The sequence below is a fragment of the Neodiprion pinetum genome, chromosome 3 (assembly GCF_021155775.2).
Source record: "Neodiprion pinetum isolate iyNeoPine1 chromosome 3, iyNeoPine1.2, whole genome shotgun sequence".
Lineage (NCBI taxonomy): Eukaryota > Metazoa > Arthropoda > Insecta > Hymenoptera > Diprionidae > Neodiprion > Neodiprion pinetum.
The window spans coordinates 18095231-18114241 of NC_060234.1; the positions used below are offsets into that span (position 1 = coordinate 18095231).

The following is a 19011-nucleotide window of genomic DNA, read 5'->3' on the forward strand; positions in this document are numbered from 1 at the left end:
TACACTGCGAGCACTGTTCAGTGTCCTTACTGGGGAGAAATTCGGTCCGTTATAGACTGACAGTATACAGTCGCAGTATCCTAGGGAAATAAATGACGTCATAAGTCGTCGTCATTTTTCTACTCTGAACACTGGTGTTTTCGAGGTAAGGTGCTATCAGTGCTTTGCTCACGTGATCAACAGCGTTCAGAAATTTAACAGCTTCCACTATTGATAATTATTATTATTGAATATTGTCATTTAAAAATACCGGTCGTTAAAAACAAATATGGAAAATTTGAATAAATTGTGTTTATTGCAGTGTGAAACAAATATGATGTATGAAATGAAAGTAACGCCAAAAAATGTCGATCACAGTATACTGTACTGCGTTCCGTTTAAACAGTAACCAGTATAGCTAACTATAAAGGAACGGCTTCGCAGTATATTAAATTGACGTCACACCTTACAGTGCTCGCAGTGTATGTCGGAACATACCCCACATGTATATGTAGCTCAGTTCGTTTTAGTTACACTTTTCTACACTTTTCTTACACTTACCCTGAATTTAGCCAATGGAAGGTGCCCTTTCCTAGGGAAAGTGTGAAAAGTGTAGAAATTGTAACTAAAACGAACAGAGCTATCAGGTTTGTTCGTGCTAGCTACACTCTACACTCGCGAGTGTAAAAAGAACTACGGTAGTGTACTAGGGATTGCTGGGGAGGTACGTCGGCTTCTCGAGTGTAGCTAACACCCGTATTCATAGTCCCTCCTTATCTCAAGGATAAAGGACGCCTTGATGAAGGCTTCCTTGAATCTCAGCGGCGTCCTCGTTTCATAGTCACAACTTGGCTCTCCTTTCCAGAAGGAAGACATATTTAGGGATATGTGATTGCTTATGGTGGTAAAACTGCTGATCGAAGCGCCACTCGGCTATATTTAAATCTAACTTAATCCGCTTGGCTCTCATTGTCAAGTTGCGTCGGTTGATTTCACGTTTCATAGACCTTCCTCGACAGACTGAGTAGCCGTATTGGCCTCCTTCTTTCAAGGCAGGTCTCGAGCTTCCTTGAGGAAATCTTCGGCACTGCGATTGGCTGTTTCGTTTCATGTAGCCAACGCTTGCGCTTGCGCTTGGCGTCTATGCACTTATGACCCGTATGACGCAGGATCACAGCCAGTCTACAGGTTAACTTCTTTGAGGTTATACACACTCTCATCACCGACGCAACTTGACAATGAGAGCCAAGCGGATTAAGTTAGATTTAAATATAGCCGAGTGGCGCTTCGATCAGCAGTTTTACCACCATAAGCAATCGCATATCCCCAAATATGTCTTCTTTCTGGAAGGGAGAGTCAAGTTGTGACTATGAAACGAGGACGCCTCTGAGATTAAGGAAGCCTTCATCAAGGCGTCCTTTATCCCTGAGACAAGGCGGGACTATGAATACGGGTGTTATTATTTATAAATAGAGGTGCGTTCCGAAACTAACTGTTGACAAGCCTTTATTTCTTTTGCGCTGCCGAGTTCGTAAGTAGCTTTGTCTCTGCCCTAGGGGAGTTTTCAGCGCTACCAGCTAATTCCGGAACGCACCTATAAAATATTCCTCACAGCACTGCGAGCTAACACATCGGAACCACGTCTTATAGACGTGATCGGAACGCATTCCTGGTGTATACTGAATACGAATTACCTATTTTATTGGTATTCCTATTGGTTAAGAACTAGGCAGCAAAAGTCCTTCCGCGGTATTTTACTGCCCATGAAAATGCAGACTTCGCATGGGAAAACGCCACGAAGTAATGAAAACGCTATCAAATGACAGCACAAGAAATCATAATAATGAAATAAACCGAACGCTTTGCTCGCCATTTTAATTGATCGTAGTAAATCTGTTATCACCCACATCCATGGTTATTACCTGTTCAGTTGATTCAGATTCTCTCTGCCTTGTGTGTGTCGGTCAATCGTAAATTTGTGAAGAAGCAAGTGCTTGTTTATTCGATCAGTATAAAAGAAGCAATATTTGTAAAATAGTGCGCAGAAGGCTGTAAGCCATGGATTCAATTCCACGAACCCACGAAGGTAGGTTTTGCAAATTAGACTTCACGCTAGCCGAGGCATGACCTGAGCTGAGAATGTTGAATTGATAACGTCGCGCCGACGAAGCTTGACAATATATTGTATTGTATTGCTGATGATGCACACTTTCATTTCTTTGCATATTTTCGCCGAATATTTACACTCCCGGCACACACCTAAATAAGCAATATATCCTCTGTAAGAAAGTCAGCCGACATACACACAACACACCTTAAACAGTTGACGGTTATAATTGGTATATAGTTTTTAATAGTTGTATTACAGTCGTACACCGTTATGACCTTTTACATGCATTACAGACATCGAAGCTCAGATCCGTGAAATACAATCGAAAAAGGAGATACAGAATAAAGAGCTGACTGAAAAAGAGCAAGTAGGGTTGGGAAAGACTGGATTCTATGATCAGGACATATATGATGGTAGCAACAACAAATACGATGGTTATGTCACCTCTATTGCAGCTAATGACGAGGTTGAGGTAAATATCTATGTTTATTCGCAAAAACGGATTGCCAAACAAAATTGAAATAGCTTAGGTTGAATGGGGATAATGAAGAATTGAAATAATCAGGTATACGTAAGTCTGATCAAAATATTCTTTTCAGGATGAAGATTATGAACCAAGTACATTTAGTCAAAGCAAGAGGCCAGGCTACAATGCTCCGGCAGCGCTGCTTAATGATGTTGCTCAGGTAAATAATGGTTTACTGAAAATTCGAATGCCAGACCGTCAAAACTTGCAGTATAAGTAAACGAGTTTTGCTTTTGTCTCAGGAGGTCCAACAGGATTGTAAAAATTGTTCATTTTGTAACTATAGAGAAACTGTCCGTTTAAGATTTGAAATTGATCTATTTCATAAGTTTTCCGATACATTCCATTTGCCAAATTTACGGAGAGGCGGCGCAAAAGGGTTGGGGTCAATGAGGGGGTTATGTAACATCAGTCATATTGAAATAGTTGGAATTACTTAAATTGCAGGACCAAAGATGATACTTCCATTTATTTCAAAATGTGACTAATTTTTCATTTCCTGTATGACTACTCGTATTTAATTTCAATAACAAGTGTTATCTAATTATCAATATTTTTCACAATATTCCACAACCTGTTAAGAATGTTTCCTCTCCAATCTGATTTTTTTTTTAATTCATAGGGGTTTCCGCAATCGCTTAGAAGCACCTAATTCTACAAGGTTGAAATTCGTAATGTAAATGTAACAATTACACTTTGTAAAAACCATTATTTTATAACTAGGGTTGTCGGAAATTCGGCCAACTATAAGAATGCAGAAAACACTCATATTCTTCAAACTCAACTCTTTTGAAGTTATTTTAATATTGTAAAATAGTGACTTCGTGTTCAGTGTTCTATTACATTGGCATTATAGTCGAACCTAGATATATGGCCTTGTCATGGGGCCCGAGAAGAGAAAAAATTCTCTATGAAAAAACTAAAACTAAGGGTTCCTCTTACAATTAAACTAAATCACATCATGCTATTTCTCCTTTAAAATCCATGATTATATTTAACAGCTGAATAATTTTTTCTTCAAAAGTATTCCTTTTTTTAGTTACGCATACCATGTCATTGAACATCTTTTTTCTTTAGTTATTGAATACTTGAGTTTTGCGAATATACTTTTTTTTTTATTAAATATTCACATGAACAGATTTCATCAGTTTGTATAGTACCAAAAAAAAAAAAATATAAGAAATCTAAAAATATCAAGACTGTACAACTGTTTCACAATCCATAACTGAAAAATGATGTTCTGGATATGCTCCGTCTCCATGCATGCTTTCAAAATAAGATTTAGTCATTAATAAAGATATCACTATCTTGTAATATTGAAAAGACTTGAAACAGTTGAGTTCTCACAACAAGAGTATGATTTGCTTTATTGTGGCTTACTTAATTTCAGACAATGCCAAAGTTATGAAATAATAATTTATCCTGAAGGTTCAATGTTACATGATCGTTATTAACTTTAACTTCATCTTTGAGACACTGTCTCCAAGTGTGGCAGTTTTGCAGTGTAGTTGGATACTTCATCTGACTTCAAGTTTTTGGGAAACTCATTTTAAGATACCATGTCATTCCTGATCGATACTTTTTACAATATCAATAAATTAAATGTTGTAATCCTGTTAAATATTAAGTAATGGTTATGTAATCACTTTCAGAATTTGAAAACTGAAAATATGAAGATATCAATGTTGACATTCGTATGAAAAATTGCGGTATTAATCTACAAATGGAAATTTAGCATCTTATCAAAGTTGAGCTTACCTGGGAAAAATGTTTTTATATGATCAGAGAAAGTTCTATGAAATTATATCTAGAATTTGACCTGATAAAAATATATAAAACTATATGCATGTGATTTCACGTGATTTTGTATAATTTTATCTAAGTTAATATTTTCAAATTTGCGTTATAATTTCACATGAATTTATCTGATTATATAAAAACATTTATTCCCAGGTAGATAGAAAGTGATAGTTCAGTTTAATAACGATGCTCTTGAAAATGCAATTTACACCCATTAATATTATCTAATTGTAAGACCCTGATTTGCAGATTGCCATGTAAACATCATATCTAGACCAAGCATTATGTTTAGAAATTTTTTTACATTTCCTGGAAATATCTGTATTTCTCAAGGAATATTTCTTACATTTCAGTAGATACTCTGTCTTGCTTTATTTGATCATCTCCTCGTTGAGTGATGAGAGTATATTGATACATTGAGATTATTGTAATTTGTATCACATAAACCTCCCTTCAGTTTGCCTTTTTGAAATAGATTTTTTGCTCATTTTGAATAGAGTGAAAAGGACTATGATCCGTTTGCTGATAGACGACGGCCGACAATTGCGGATAGAGAAGATGAGTACAGGCAAAAGCGACGACGGATGATCATCTCACCAGAACGTGTCGATCCATTCGCTGAAGGTTGGTAGTATTTTTTGTAAGGCTATAAATTACATTTTAAGTACACTGCAGGTGATTTATATTTATGCATTCTATACCCATAAGTACATCATACAACAATTTTATTTTTGTGACTTCATTTTCCAATATATTTTTTAATGCATCCCCTCATTTATTTACTTAATCAGATGTCTCAAGACTAATGCATACGGTTTACACAACCGTGAAGTCAACAATTGATCGGGTTTTGCAGAATTGTTCATTGATGGAAATGTAACATTTTTTTACATCTTACGCAAATTTGTCAGGCATCATAACTATCAGATAATTGAGTGGGTGGATTTAATACTTCAGCGTGCGTCGCTTCATTTACGTGCTTTCATTGAATACTGCTTGGTCGAGTTTAATTAATTTATCACTTTCACATTGCTATTGTTCGTACCTTTCATCATCATATGATAATTTGGGCAATTTCAAATCTTGTTGAAACTTGAAAATCCTTTTTCTGGTTGATGATGTACCATTGAATAAAAATGGGCCTATCTGTTTTCAAGCATGAAGATATTATCCAAAACTACAATCTGCGGCGTGTGACAGTAGGTTAATCAACTTTGACATTTCTTGCCAATAAATGTTTGGGAAAAAACAAAATAATGTCGAAGACCACAAGATCCCATGTTTGGAATCGTGCAGTAGCAATTAGATTTTGGATATTTCTTGCATGGATATAATTTGTATTACAAAGGATAACTGAATTATTTCATTTCAACAAAGTCAACCTTATCTCTGGAATAGTGAAAAGTCTTTCATTAGACTGTTCAATACCATCTTGAGGTCCCATGCATGTGTTGCTACATGACTAGTTGTGCTTTGGCTATTTAATGAAACCAAACAGGAAAATTGGCATTTGTATTTGAAGAGTCAGTTAAATCTTGAAGTCAAATTTGATATTACCAATTGACTTTCACAGAAGAAAGCAATGCATTCCTCTTTACGACCAACCGAAGGGATCTTGCGAATTCAATGAGTACGAAACATCTGTAAAGATACAATAAAATTGTAAGGGGTTTGAATGGAATGAGCGAGTGAGTTTCTTGAAAATACATACTAATGTAAACATTTTTTTCCAATCTTAGTGACGGTCTGCACATTTGGAATCATCTACTTACCCAGGATACTATGTCGAAGGTTAAACGACATTAAGTCGTCGCCATTTTTAAAGATTGTCTGTTTCAATAAAAGATATGATGAAACTTTTTTTTAAGACATGCAACAAAATTTTAGTGAATAGTTATATAAAATACTGAAGTTGGTACACTTTAGATAACTTGGAAAAGTACCAAATTTTTTCTGTTCACCTACATGGATTAGATAGTTTTAGATAATGTTCTAAATCCTGAAAGTCAGTACATTTGTGACAATCTGAATATAAATTTATCAAATCGTAACTTCTACTACATAGACTGCGAACTTACACAATTACATTGTAATCTGTATCACGCTTCATTTTCATGTCTGTTTATTCTCTATGTTACTTATTTTCTTTCCAACTTCCTTTTCATAATAGAGAATCTGTTCTTCTATATTAGTTAAAATAGTTTATCTCTATCGTTTTTTTTTTTTTTTCAGTTTTTTGTATCATCACAAAACTGCATGATTTAGTTTGAAAAGTTTCATCATATGTTACAGGCTGTACGGAGTCTTACAAAGATTCTGACACATTCGATATCCCTAGAAATTTTACGACTCACGATGTTGGATGAATACCGTTAGCATTGCCGGCCACCCGCCGCAGACTCTGCTTGGCTTCTGCTCGGGCCTAAGCGCGCGGCCGGTAGTGCAAACGGTGTTCAATCAACACTGTGAGTCGTAAAATTCCTAGGGATATCGAACATGTCAGAATTTATCTAAGTCTCTGTACATAAGAATATTCAGTCAAATAGAATGAGTGGTCTGAATGCAAATATTATTAATAACGAGAATGAGTTGATTTTTAGATGGCTAAAGTATTTTACGATGTGGAAGACTTGAGCGGGGCTCTGCTCCCTATGGCACCAAACATTCACGTACGTATGCCAAATGTCGGCTACTGTTGCAGCTCTCTTACACAAGACAATGAAATTTCATGCAAATATATTCTCAATGAATTTATAAATCGTTGAGTTACATTTGTTATTTTCGTAATGTTCTTCACTAATCTGTTGATACGAGGCATATATTTTACAACGAAGTAATGCTATGAATAATCATTATTCCAATGTAGTAATTACAGCAGGAGAGCGAATTCAGTAGCTTACTTGGAATATTAATTAATATTCTGAGGGCATTGACCAGATCTTATAAAGAAATCGTATAGGAAACAATGAAAGAAAAATCAGCAAACGTTTTTGGAAATTGAAAATTTTCTAGACAATCGACTAACAGTTACGCTTTGCGTGACGTTTGATTCATGGTTACAGGCGGTAAGACTCCAGATGTCGGCTCAAGGACTTACACAGAGATCATGCGCGAGCAGTTTCTTAAAGGGGAAGAATCTGAGGTAAATAAATTCAATATCAGACCACAGATTATCCCATTCGCTTTTTTGTACAGTATCACGTGCAGTCTTGATTTTTGTTGTTTACAATTTTCCTGAGATATACTGCATATTAAATAATTGTCAAGTATACGAAATAGGGGTACAATTTTCTGACAATATGATTGCTGCTATTTATTATGTAGAATTATTCTTACATTACGAGAAGAACGCAAGTTTTGAAGAAAAAGTCAATTTTTGAAACTAGTCGAAAATATCTCAAAATTGTTCAAAAACTCAAATAAAGGCATTTTGAGTAATATTTTCATTTTAAAGTGAACGGGTTATTTTATGAATAATTTCTGTGTTTTATTTAAAAGCTAATTCTGATTAAATTACCGTATACCATATCTTCGATGCCCTAATTCTTCATTAATACTTTAATATTATATTTATAGTTGAGAAAAAAATTAGTGGAGAAAGCTAAAGATGGCACTTTGAAGGCCAATGGAGAGCCGAAGCCTGCACCGAAAAAACGAGGTCGTTGGGATCAGACAGAGGACACGCCTGTTGCAAAAAAACCGGCCGGTACAGCAGCTACTCCTACATCCTGGGATAATGCTGATGTAAGATGAAGAACGGTGGTCGAGTTTTGAGATATCAATGGAATCACCAAGTTTTTGTACCAGGTTTAATGAATTCGAATTTACATGCTTTAAAATTCACTTCCAGGTTACACCAGCTGCTATAAGATGGGATGAAACTCCTGGCCATGGCAAAGGTGGTGAAACTCCAGGAGCCACTCCTGGGGTTAGTACAAGAATGTGGGAGGCTACTCCAGGTCATGCTACACCAGGTGCAGTGACTCCAGGGCGTGAAACACCATCGCATGACAAAGCCGCATCCAGCCGCAGAAATCGTTGGGATGAAACCCCGAAAACTGAAAGAGGTAAGCAAGTTGTAGATGGTGGCCAGTGGTAAGTGAAATTCTGGAAGTTCTGGAAATATCCTTGCATTTAAGAGTCCTCATTTATCTATTCTTCTATTAGCTTTCATGAATTTTGAAGAGTTCGAAAGTGGTTAATGTTTTTCCCGTAACCTCAATTTGTTCCGGAATCATTAGAGTCAAATTTCTCCACTACATCATGTAATTATTTTTTCTGTCAAAACACGAATTAGCTTCGAAAGACTGTTGTCAATCTTTAATAATATTTTATTGTTGTTTGTTCAATAACGCAAAAGAAATTCATACTAACCTCAGCTTCAAAACTTGTAGAAACTCCTGGTCATAATAGCGGTTGGGCGGAAACTCCAAGAACCGATAGAGTTGCCGGTGATTTAATACAAGAAACACCTACACCGTCAGCCAGCAAACGACGCAGTCGTTGGGATGAAACACCCTCTAATCAAACACCTGGATCTATGACTCCACAAACACCTGCCACACCGCTGACAACACCTCATCAAAGTTCTATCTTAACACCCAGCGGCGTAACACCTACGGGACCCAAAGCAATGGGACTAGCAACACCGACACCCGGGCACTTGATGTCTATGACGCCCGAGCAATTGCAGGCTTATCGTTGGGAGCGTGAAATTGACGAACGTAATCGACCTCTGTCGGACGATGAACTTGATGCCATGTTTCCCCCGGGTTACAAAGTGCTGCAGCCACCTGCAGGTATGCATTCCGTTGACAAAGTAAAAAGTGATCAGTCTTCACTCATCTGTTGATTGATCGATTAATAAAACTTTTGTTTCAGGGTATATTCCAATTCGTACTCCAGCAAGAAAGTTGACCGCAACTCCGACGCCGATAGCAGGCACGCCGCAAGGATTTTTCATACAGCAAGAAGATAAGAGTGCCAAGTTCGTTGACAATCAACCCAAAGGCAACCTTCCATTCATGAAACCAGAGGACGCTCAATACTTCGACAAGCTTTTAGTTGATGTTGATGAGGAATCTCTCAGTCCTGAGGAACAGAAAGAAAGGAAGATAATGAAACTCCTTCTCAAAATAAAGAATGGTACTCCGCCAATGCGAAAGGCAGCGCTCAGACAAATTACAGACAAAGCCCGGGAGTTTGGAGCAGGTCCTCTTTTCAATCAAATTCTACCGCTTCTCATGTCACCCACATTAGAGGATCAAGAGCGACATCTACTTGTTAAAGTTATCGATCGCATTCTGTACAAATTAGACGATTTGGTCAGACCGTACGTGCACAAAGTAAGTTTGTCCATCATTATCGTTAAATATAATTTTATACCTGTTATTAATTCGGAATAAGTGACTATTCTTTTATGGTAGGAATGTATCGACAGGACTTGTTTTTATCTAGAGTCTAAAACTGTTATTTTTTAGATCCTTGTTGTAATTGAACCCTTGCTGATTGATGAAGACTACTATGCTCGAGTAGAGGGTCGAGAAATTATTTCTAATCTGGCAAAGGCCGCTGGATTGGCTACAATGATTTCCACAATGCGACCTGACATCGACAACATTGATGAATATGTGAGAAACACGACAGCTAGAGCATTTGCTGTCGTTGCCTCTGCCCTTGGAATTCCATCTTTACTACCTTTCTTGAAAGCTGTGTGTCGCAGTAAAAAATCATGGCAAGCTCGCCACACCGGTATTAAAATTGTGCAGCAAATTGCAATTCTTATGGGATGTGCTATCTTACCGCATCTGAAGAGCTTGGTAGAAATTATTGAGCATGGTACGAGAATTTCACGTGTCTAATTCCTTGTAAACTTATATTGTCTAGTTTTATTTTGTCATTGATATTTTTCTCTGTCACATTTACTTCTTAATTAATATTTTGCATTCTAAACTGTGTTTCGAAACGGCATTAAAAGAAAACAATGTTCACAGGTCTCGTAGATGAACAACAAAAAGTTCGAACCATCACAGCGTTGGCCATAGCTGCATTGGCTGAAGCAGCTACTCCCTACGGTATTGAGAGTTTCGATTCCGTCTTGAAGCCCTTGTGGAAGGGTATTCGTACTCACAGAGGAAAAGGATTGGCAGCGTTTTTGAAAGCAATTGGTTATCTGATTCCGCTTATGGACGCAGAATATGCAAACTATTATACTCGTGAAGTAATGCTGATTTTGATCAGAGAGTTTCAATCTCCTGACGAGGAGATGAAAAAAATTGTCCTGAAAGTAGGTTCAAACCTTGATTCAGGAGATTAGCTTAGCTACAAATTTTACAACTCATTTCGTTATCTCACTTTAAATTTTAGGTTGTTAAACAATGTTGCGGTACAGATGGTGTCGAAGCTCAGTATATAAAGGATGAGATACTTCCACACTTCTTCAAACACTTTTGGAATCATCGTATGGCTTTAGATCGCAGAAATTACAGACAGGTAGAGTGAAAGGAAACAAGATTTACGGCATTACCTATATTGTATTGATTGACTAATAGTGCGTTACTAATCTTTAAATTTATTCTGTCAGTTGGTAGATACCACAGTCGAAATAGCAAATAAGGTTGGTGCATCTGAGATAATAAACAGAGTCGTCGACGATCTGAAAGATGAAAATGAGCAGTACAGAAAAATGGTCATGGAAACAATTGAAAAAATAATGGGCAATTTGGGAGCTGCCGACGTCGATTCTCGATTAGAAGAGCAACTAATTGATGGCATTCTTTATGCATTCCAAGAACAGACCACTGAGGTATTTATTTGTTTTTTTTCGAATCAATCCTATTATTTATTGCATATTATGAACTTGTAGAAATTCAATAACATAATACGTAATTGTATGATTCTCGTATAGGACGTCGTAATGCTCAATGGATTCGGAACTATAGTCAATACGCTCGGTAAAAGAGTAAAAGCTTACTTGCCACAGATTTGTGGTACGATTCTTTGGCGTCTCAATAATAAGTCCGCTAAAGTACGTCAGCAAGCCGCGGATCTCATTTCACGAATTGCTGTTGTAATGAAGACATGTCAAGAGGTAAATAAAAACTTCATTTAACGATATATCTGGTGAAGAGTCCGAAACTCGAATGAGTAGACAGATGTAAAATCTCAATGAATGTACACAACCCGCCATATAAATTACATTAAATTGTTCACTCATTGGCACTATTACCTCATATTATTTGTATTGTAATAATCGGTTTTCTGCTTCCAGTATAAAATTGATTTTCTAAGCAATGATTTCCCACGCGATTTTCGCACTAAAATGTCACATGATGTGTGACTGTTTGGATTTATACGTAAACTTTTTTATACATAATATTTTTCTGTACTATTGGTATTGTTACTGTGTTACCGAAGTGACATTCGCTTCATTGGTGAAATAATCCTACTCGTGCAGAATCAGTTTTAACTGGAAACAAATACTTATCTGAAAAAAAATTTCAAATGATCTATCTGCTCACTGTTCTTAACGTTTATAGGAAAAACTGATGGGTCACTTGGGTGTCGTGTTGTACGAATATCTGGGGGAAGAGTATCCTGAAGTATTGGGAAGTATTTTAGGTGCCTTGAAAGCTATTGTGAACGTTATAGGCATGACAAAAATGACGCCGCCTATCAAAGACCTGTTGCCACGTCTCACGCCAATTCTGAAAAATAGGCACGAAAAGGTTCGTTAGTCTGTGATTATTTATCAGTTTTTGAAAGTAAAACTATCGTCATCTGAAATTGTTTGTAAAATTTTATCATCACTTCATTCATTTATAGGTACAAGAAAATTGTATCGATTTGGTAGGAAGAATCGCAGACAGGGGACCTGAGTATGTTTCCGCACGAGAGTGGATGCGAATCTGTTTCGAATTACTGGAATTACTCAAAGCGCATAAGAAAGCAATTAGAAGAGCTACGGTCAACACCTTTGGATACATCGCGAAGGCTATTGGGTAAGTTGACCAAGTGAAACGAATAATGAATAAAATTGCCACTTGAAAGATACTTTGTTTTATATTTATTACTTTTTTGTTAACGTTTATTTTAGGCCTCACGACGTTTTGGCAACGTTACTCAATAATCTCAAAGTTCAAGAACGACAAAATCGCGTTTGCACAACAGTCGCCATTGCTATAGTTGCGGAAACTTGTAGTCCTTTCACAGTTTTGCCAGCATTGATGAACGAGTACAGAGTTCCCGAGCTTAATGTTCAAAACGGTGTATTAAAATCGCTTTCCTTTTTATTTGAATATATTGGAGAAATGGGCAAAGATTACATATATGCCGTTAGTCCATTACTGGAGGATGCCCTTATGGACAGGTAAGTGCATGCATTATTCACGACTTTATTAACGATTCGTCATTCCATTTAGCTCAAATTAGTTTGATACAATTTCTTCTTGTTTCCTGATCACTAGGGACCTGGTACACAGACAGACTGCTTGTGCTGCAATCAAGCACATGGCTTTAGGAGTTTACGGCTTTGGCTGTGAAGATGCTCTGATCCATCTCCTGAATCACGTTTGGCCTAATGTTTTTGAAACCTCTCCCCATTTGGTTCAGGCTTTCATGGATGCTGTAGATGGTCTTCGCGTCGCATTGGGCCCGATAAAAATTCTTCAGTATACATTACAAGTAATTGCAAATATTAAGCAATCGTTAATTCTAACTCAGTTGTCAGTTTGTATATGCAATAAGTGTTATTATCAATCATTGAAAATTAAATATGCTATTTTTTTACAGGGGCTATTTCACCCAGCTAGAAAAGTTCGAGACGTCTATTGGAAAATATATAATTCTCTTTATATTGGCGGACAGGATGCGCTTGTGGCCGGGTATCCACGGATTTTAAATGACCCGAAGAACCAATATATTAGGTACGAATTAGACTATGTTTTATAACTGACATTATTTGAGATGTAATTTATAAATCATTTCATCAAATCGCAACGTGGTGACTTTTGCAAGAATTCTTTGCAGAATTTGGTGATTGATCACAATTTATAAATTGTACTTGGCAAATTATCTATAACAATGAAATCACACCTCAATTTGTATATGTATCAGGGGAACCCAAAAGTCATTAATAAAAATTATGACTATATTTGAAATTGAAATAAAATAGGGTTTGTAAAATTGGAATTCAGGTACATTAAACAACTCTGTAAAATGAATGACAATACCCAACACTAATCTAGTAATATACTTAACTCTATTACTGGATGCAGAAAATTATGGCATAGATATTTTAGTGACAAAACAATTATCATTTAGTTGTGCTGCAATTGGTATGTAAGGAATCTTATTTGTGTCACAAACTTTCACGGGAACCCAGTCACGACATTTCTTACACAGGCTTAAAGTCATTGTTTGATATATAAAACACAATTCTGCCCTAATATTAAAAATTGCACTTCAACAGTTTGGTTTGGTTAAACTGGATTAATCCCAAAAGTATTATTACTATACACACATATCTATGTTCACTTGTGATCGATAATTTATAACTCTGTGAACAAAACAAGATACCTCAATTTCTGGACATCAATTCATAACTCTTGCAGAAAATACTGTAAATTTAGTAATGGCGTACCCTCTATGGAAATGCACTAAAACAATCGTGATTACGAACATCTAATAAATATCGAAAGTAATGGTGATGTGCATGGTATCATTTTAAATTTCGGAGGTGGCTTTTTATGGCTTGAAGTCTGCATAAAGTATTTCATGACTAGGATTCCGCGATACAGTAAATGTCATCACCAGGCCTTCCATGGACTTGCGATGTAAATAAATTGAGAAGACGAAGCAAAATTATGTCTTTATCGTCAGAGCATAATTAGTCACATTAATTGGTCACCTGACTGCAATGGTTTCATGAAATTACAATTAACTATTTGCAATTTATATGATCACTGACCCGCTACTATCCACTAAACGCGAATTTACTTTGTACCAATTTAGTATCTATAAGCGTATAGTGTACACTCACAACTATTTAGTGCTCTTGAGTAAACCACCTTTTTCATAGTTAATGATCGAGTGTCACAGCAAATAATAAATATTGTATCATGTTCATCTGTTCTAATTTGTCGAATTAACACCTGTTAGTCGCTACTCCTAGTGAGACTTTGACATCACCCCTCTGTAGCCTTTACTACTACTCAGTCGTATATTCACATCATTTGAGCAGATAGCCTGTACGTGATAATCATTGAGCTTGTATTGAATTAGCCTGAAGAAGTAAGCGACGCAAGTGGGAGCTCAAACTTTATTTTCAGTCCAGTTATTCGCAATGTATTTGATGCTTCAGTTTCGGAAAGATTAGGAATTAATAATATTAAATTTAAACCACTTTTGTTATCAATTTGATGGCGAAATATCTAAGAATTGAAAATTATATTCATTTTGGTGTAAATTTACGTCGTTATCAAACAAAGTACAATAAGTACTAACCTATAATATAGTTGTATAGACCAGTAAAGTTGTCGACCCTTTCCTTACCTGGGGCTTACTGTATTATTAGTTGAATATTCAGTTTTACGAATCAAATTACAGCTGATATACCTATATGCATTTACATGCAATATGTATCTATATTGGTGTATGACCAAATGGCTATCGTAATAATTTTATGTATCAATGAAGAAAATTGAATACCCATATTTATGTTTTACAAGTTTGATATTGATCTGCTAAAATAAAAAAATGATATTGCTAGAATGATGTAGATACGAGTGTGGCAATTATCTCTTATTATTATTATTATATGTATATGTATTTAACACTACTGTTTTTAGACACCCGATCGTGGAAATAATTTTGTAACATAGTATTGTATTTAGCGTTCGTCTCATCAAATAGTTTCATCATGATATTTGCAGATTGACCGAGTAATCCTTAATCTAGTAGTCTTTGTGAGTAAGTTCGATAATAAATCTAAATGTACCAGAATGTATGTAAATTATGGTTTTCTTCACGATCCGCTATCATGAAATTGATTCCTTTAATTACGGTAGAGACGCCGTTTGGGGTGCCATCTTTGGCAAGCCATCTAACTACTCAACTTTCAATTACTTCAAGTACTGAAAATCTTCTACAGTAAATGTCGATGGAACTTTTGACCACTCGATTGTTTGCAAAACAAATGTTAGAACGATCAAAGCTCGTAACACTTTTGTGGCATTTCTGGTCAGATCTTTATTTACATGCAATTGGTCAAATAGATCAATTCAATTAGATGGTCACATATGGTATTAAAGTAGCCAAAAATGGTACTTAAATCATATGTAGGCATCATGGAGGTTGATAGAGGTAAGTAGCAAAATATGTTTAATATAAAATAGATATATTTTAAACTGTGATACACTTATTTTTTTCTTTTGCCTTTTTATAATCAATTTCAACAAACAGAATAGGTACAATTGAAAAAAAGATTTCATCTACGGAAAACTATCATTGTTATACATTATTGACTCAAAGTTACTGAAATATTTTGGAGAAGGAAGAACAAAGTGTTACAGGAATAGGACAGCCATAAAGCTTGAAACAAGCCCAGCATAAAAAAGTGTGCTAAATCATGAATGGACCAATTTAAATACTATGAAGTAATTATTTGTATTCTAAATGTATCAAAAAGAACGCGAAACTCCTCAAGTGAATAAATAATTTCAACAGCTAGAGGTGCTTTCAGACTAATACATCAGAATCCATATTTTTGTTTGTAAGAAATTTCGTTAGTTCTCCAAAATATCCTCATTGAAAGTATTGAAATACGTTCTTTGCTAAAGTTTTTGAGCAGATTGTATTATCGAAACGTTTACTTTTATAATATAAAATTAATTTAAAATTGCATTTCAATGAAACAATGAACTAAGTTACTCTACTTATTTTTACATTTCCCTCTCTGATGAATGCACAAACGTAGATATATCTCCTTCAGATAGAAGTTCTACACATTCGACATTAATCATGTAGCCCAAGAGTATAATTAGAGAAAGAATGCTGTACAATAAAGAAACTTGCTGTAATGAACAGCAAGCACCACAATGGCAAGTTACTTACACGTTATAGTGCAGCTTGCATGCTTTGATTTACCAATTTCTGTATGTTAATATGCTGGTATTTGACAGAGTAATAAGTATCGAAGAGTGGCTAAAAAAATGTTATATTCACATTATACCCAACACGCTTTCTTTGTGTATACTCTTTTTCCGGTTCAATCTGCGGAAAAAACATTCGCGTAAATCGCAAAGTATCGTTTACTTCCGTTTTCATTTATGTATATAGTAGTAGTCGCATCACAACTGTTAAAATATGTGTGATATTTTGTGTAAATTCAACTAGTAATAATAAAAAAAAACAAAAATAAAGCAATTACTTTCTGTTCATTCAGATTTTTTCCATTATTGATCGAGATGAGGGTCAAATTCAAAATCGTTTTTTGAAGAAAAAAAAAACACTGTTCAAAATAAAATAAGGAAACTGTAACTCTCTGCACCTAATAATTTCAAATGCAAAAAACAACTGTATGGATTTTCCGATGTCTCATGTTAGACAATAATAAATGGATCTAAAAGGTTTTGATATAAGTATGTAAATTTTAATTCTTTCACAGTTGCATTATGAGTGAAAAGGTATTTACAAGTGAAAATAAACGCACTGTGATACAACGTCAAGTAGATGAATGCAAAGCTGGTTGACCCACGCAATATAATCATTTCACTCTGTCCATTTTTAAAAAACCCACATTCATCTCACAATCAGCCACGTACACATACATACAATATTATTTAAAAATGTAATACATACTCTAGGAGGAAATTATATTTAATTATTTATATTGATACAGTTCTATAGCTTGATATATATTTAAAAGTCCTTGCCATAAGGATTAAAATTTTGTGCTTTTCGTTCTTGAGAATCTTCTATTTTCAGGAAACTGCCACTGACTAAATAAATTCATATAATTGAATTGCCGACATATACTCACATTGTATATGTGTGCATGGATAATACTACCATGCCAATTTTCAATCTCCGAGATTACAAGGAACAAACTCATAAATTTCATGGTCAGGAGCTCAGATCTCTAAAAAGTAATGACATTCAGAATACAAATTGTACCTAAGAACATCAATGACTAAATGCAAGTTACTGGTTTACACACATATCTCGGTATCGACATTGAAAGATAAGCCATTTGTGTTTTAAACTGATTGCAAATAATCAATACCATTAATCAATACCATGCATTAGAGGCTTGCAATGCATGTGTGTGATTTGAAGTTTGGATTTTATGGTCCGAATTATAACATTTGCTAAGTAAAAGTGTAGTTAAACTTTGAATATCCTCCCTTTTGGATTATTTATACACAAATATATAGAAGGTCTTATGCAATGTAAAAACAATCTCGAATTCTTATCAATAAGTTATAGAATGATAAAAAGTTCACTTATACAATATGGGGTATTTATAATAAGTGATCTTATGTCTAGAAAATTCATTTTCTAATACAATGAAACATGAAAGTGAATAGTCTTAATTGAAAGTAATAATTGCTTCGAGTTTTAAAGTAGTAGAAATAAAAAATTTCTAGATATAAGATCGAATAACAATCCGTACAATCGCAAAATATCACAATAAGTATTTTCAGATCGTAGAAATTATGCAAAATTGTTTGGCATTCTAATATGGCTTTGTCCACCGTGAAAACGATAAAAGAAAAAAAATATTCAAGGAGAAATAACTTAGAAACCATTCAAATCATCAGGTTTCATTGAACACACTCATCGAAAGAACGTAACGTTAATAATAATTGAGAACATATTTATTAATAATTTCTCCCTATCATAATAATATGCTAAATGAAAATGTGAATCTGATAAACTTATGGCAGAGAAATATGTTAACCAATTATTATCTTTGTTTGTATAGATGCTGATTATACCTCTGATAAATTAGGAACTAATTGCAGAAAAAATATCGAGTTAGGTTTTTGTATTACAATATAATTGATTGCTTACAAATCATTTTAAAACAGTCTATTCTATCTTGGTCTCTGAATTTTGATGTTTTAATGAGTCGTGGCATGCACGTTGACCCTCTTCGTTAGACATAATCCCATTTGTTTTTAGATCTATCCTTCTGTCTTTGGGTTCGCTTATAGCTGCGTGTCAAGCTGTGCGTCGCTGCACTGCTGAGTGCAGTCTTGGTACATGCCACGGTACCTATTTCCTAATTTCTGTCCCTGAAAAATAAGTAAAAATTTGTAAAGAAGTTCGTTGTGAATGATAGCATGATAACTTATCGAATCTTGAAGCACGTCAAGTTAAGTAAGTTAAGTAAATTCACCACCACCAATATTTTTGTAGAAACTACATATATTCAGCCTCTAAAAATTTTGTAAATGACATCTTGGCATGAGGTACGATTCTGTCCAATTGCCTACCGAAGCAGGATATTTTTGAATCAAATTCTGAGGTACGTCATTGTTAAACTAAATTCTAAAATATTTATGAATCAAATTCTGAATTACGATGTTGTTAA

General features: G+C 35.1%; 2 protein-coding genes across 8 annotated transcripts in view; one reads left to right on the top strand and one right to left on the bottom strand.

Moving 5' to 3' along the window:
* The first annotated feature begins 1809 nt into the window (after window positions 1-1809).
* Sf3b1 (splicing factor 3B subunit 1) lies at window positions 1810-17192 on the top strand. Of its 4 annotated transcripts, XM_046617760.2 has the most exons (19): window positions 1810-2065; window positions 2383-2561; window positions 2689-2775; window positions 4913-5039; window positions 7478-7557; window positions 7992-8159; window positions 8266-8482; window positions 8810-9214; window positions 9297-9760; window positions 9896-10253; window positions 10409-10701; window positions 10782-10907; window positions 10999-11220; window positions 11323-11505; window positions 11954-12142; window positions 12240-12415; window positions 12511-12783; window positions 12881-13097; window positions 13206-17192. In XM_046617760.2, exons 1-19 carry the CDS (start codon window positions 2038-2040, stop codon window positions 13362-13364), a joined length of 3951 nt encoding a protein of 1316 aa, XP_046473716.1. In that variant the 5' UTR covers window positions 1810-2037; the 3' UTR covers window positions 13365-17192. The 4 variants fall into 4 exon arrangements, with proteins under 4 accessions (XP_046473716.1, XP_046473719.1, XP_046473718.1 ...); XM_046617763.2 differs by lacking the exons at window positions 1810-2065; window positions 2383-2561; window positions 2689-2775 and adding an exon at window positions 7016-7084 and having other exon boundaries at window positions 5023-5039; XM_046617762.2 differs by lacking the exons at window positions 1810-2065; window positions 2383-2561; window positions 2689-2775; window positions 4913-5039 and adding exons at window positions 5061-6206; window positions 7016-7084.
* Window positions 15794-19011, bottom strand: part of LOC124214965 (prominin-like protein) — a 56257-nt gene continuing 53039 nt past the window's right edge. For all 4 annotated transcript variants that reach the window (XR_011176759.1, XM_046617771.2, XM_069134740.1 and 1 more), the window contains one exon: window positions 15794-18712. Coding sequence is in view for 3 of the 4 variants with exons in the window: in XM_046617771.2 (XP_046473727.1) it covers window positions 18700-18712 (13 nt within the window). In the remaining variant the exon portion in view is untranslated. The remainder of the gene's footprint in view (window positions 18713-19011) is intronic.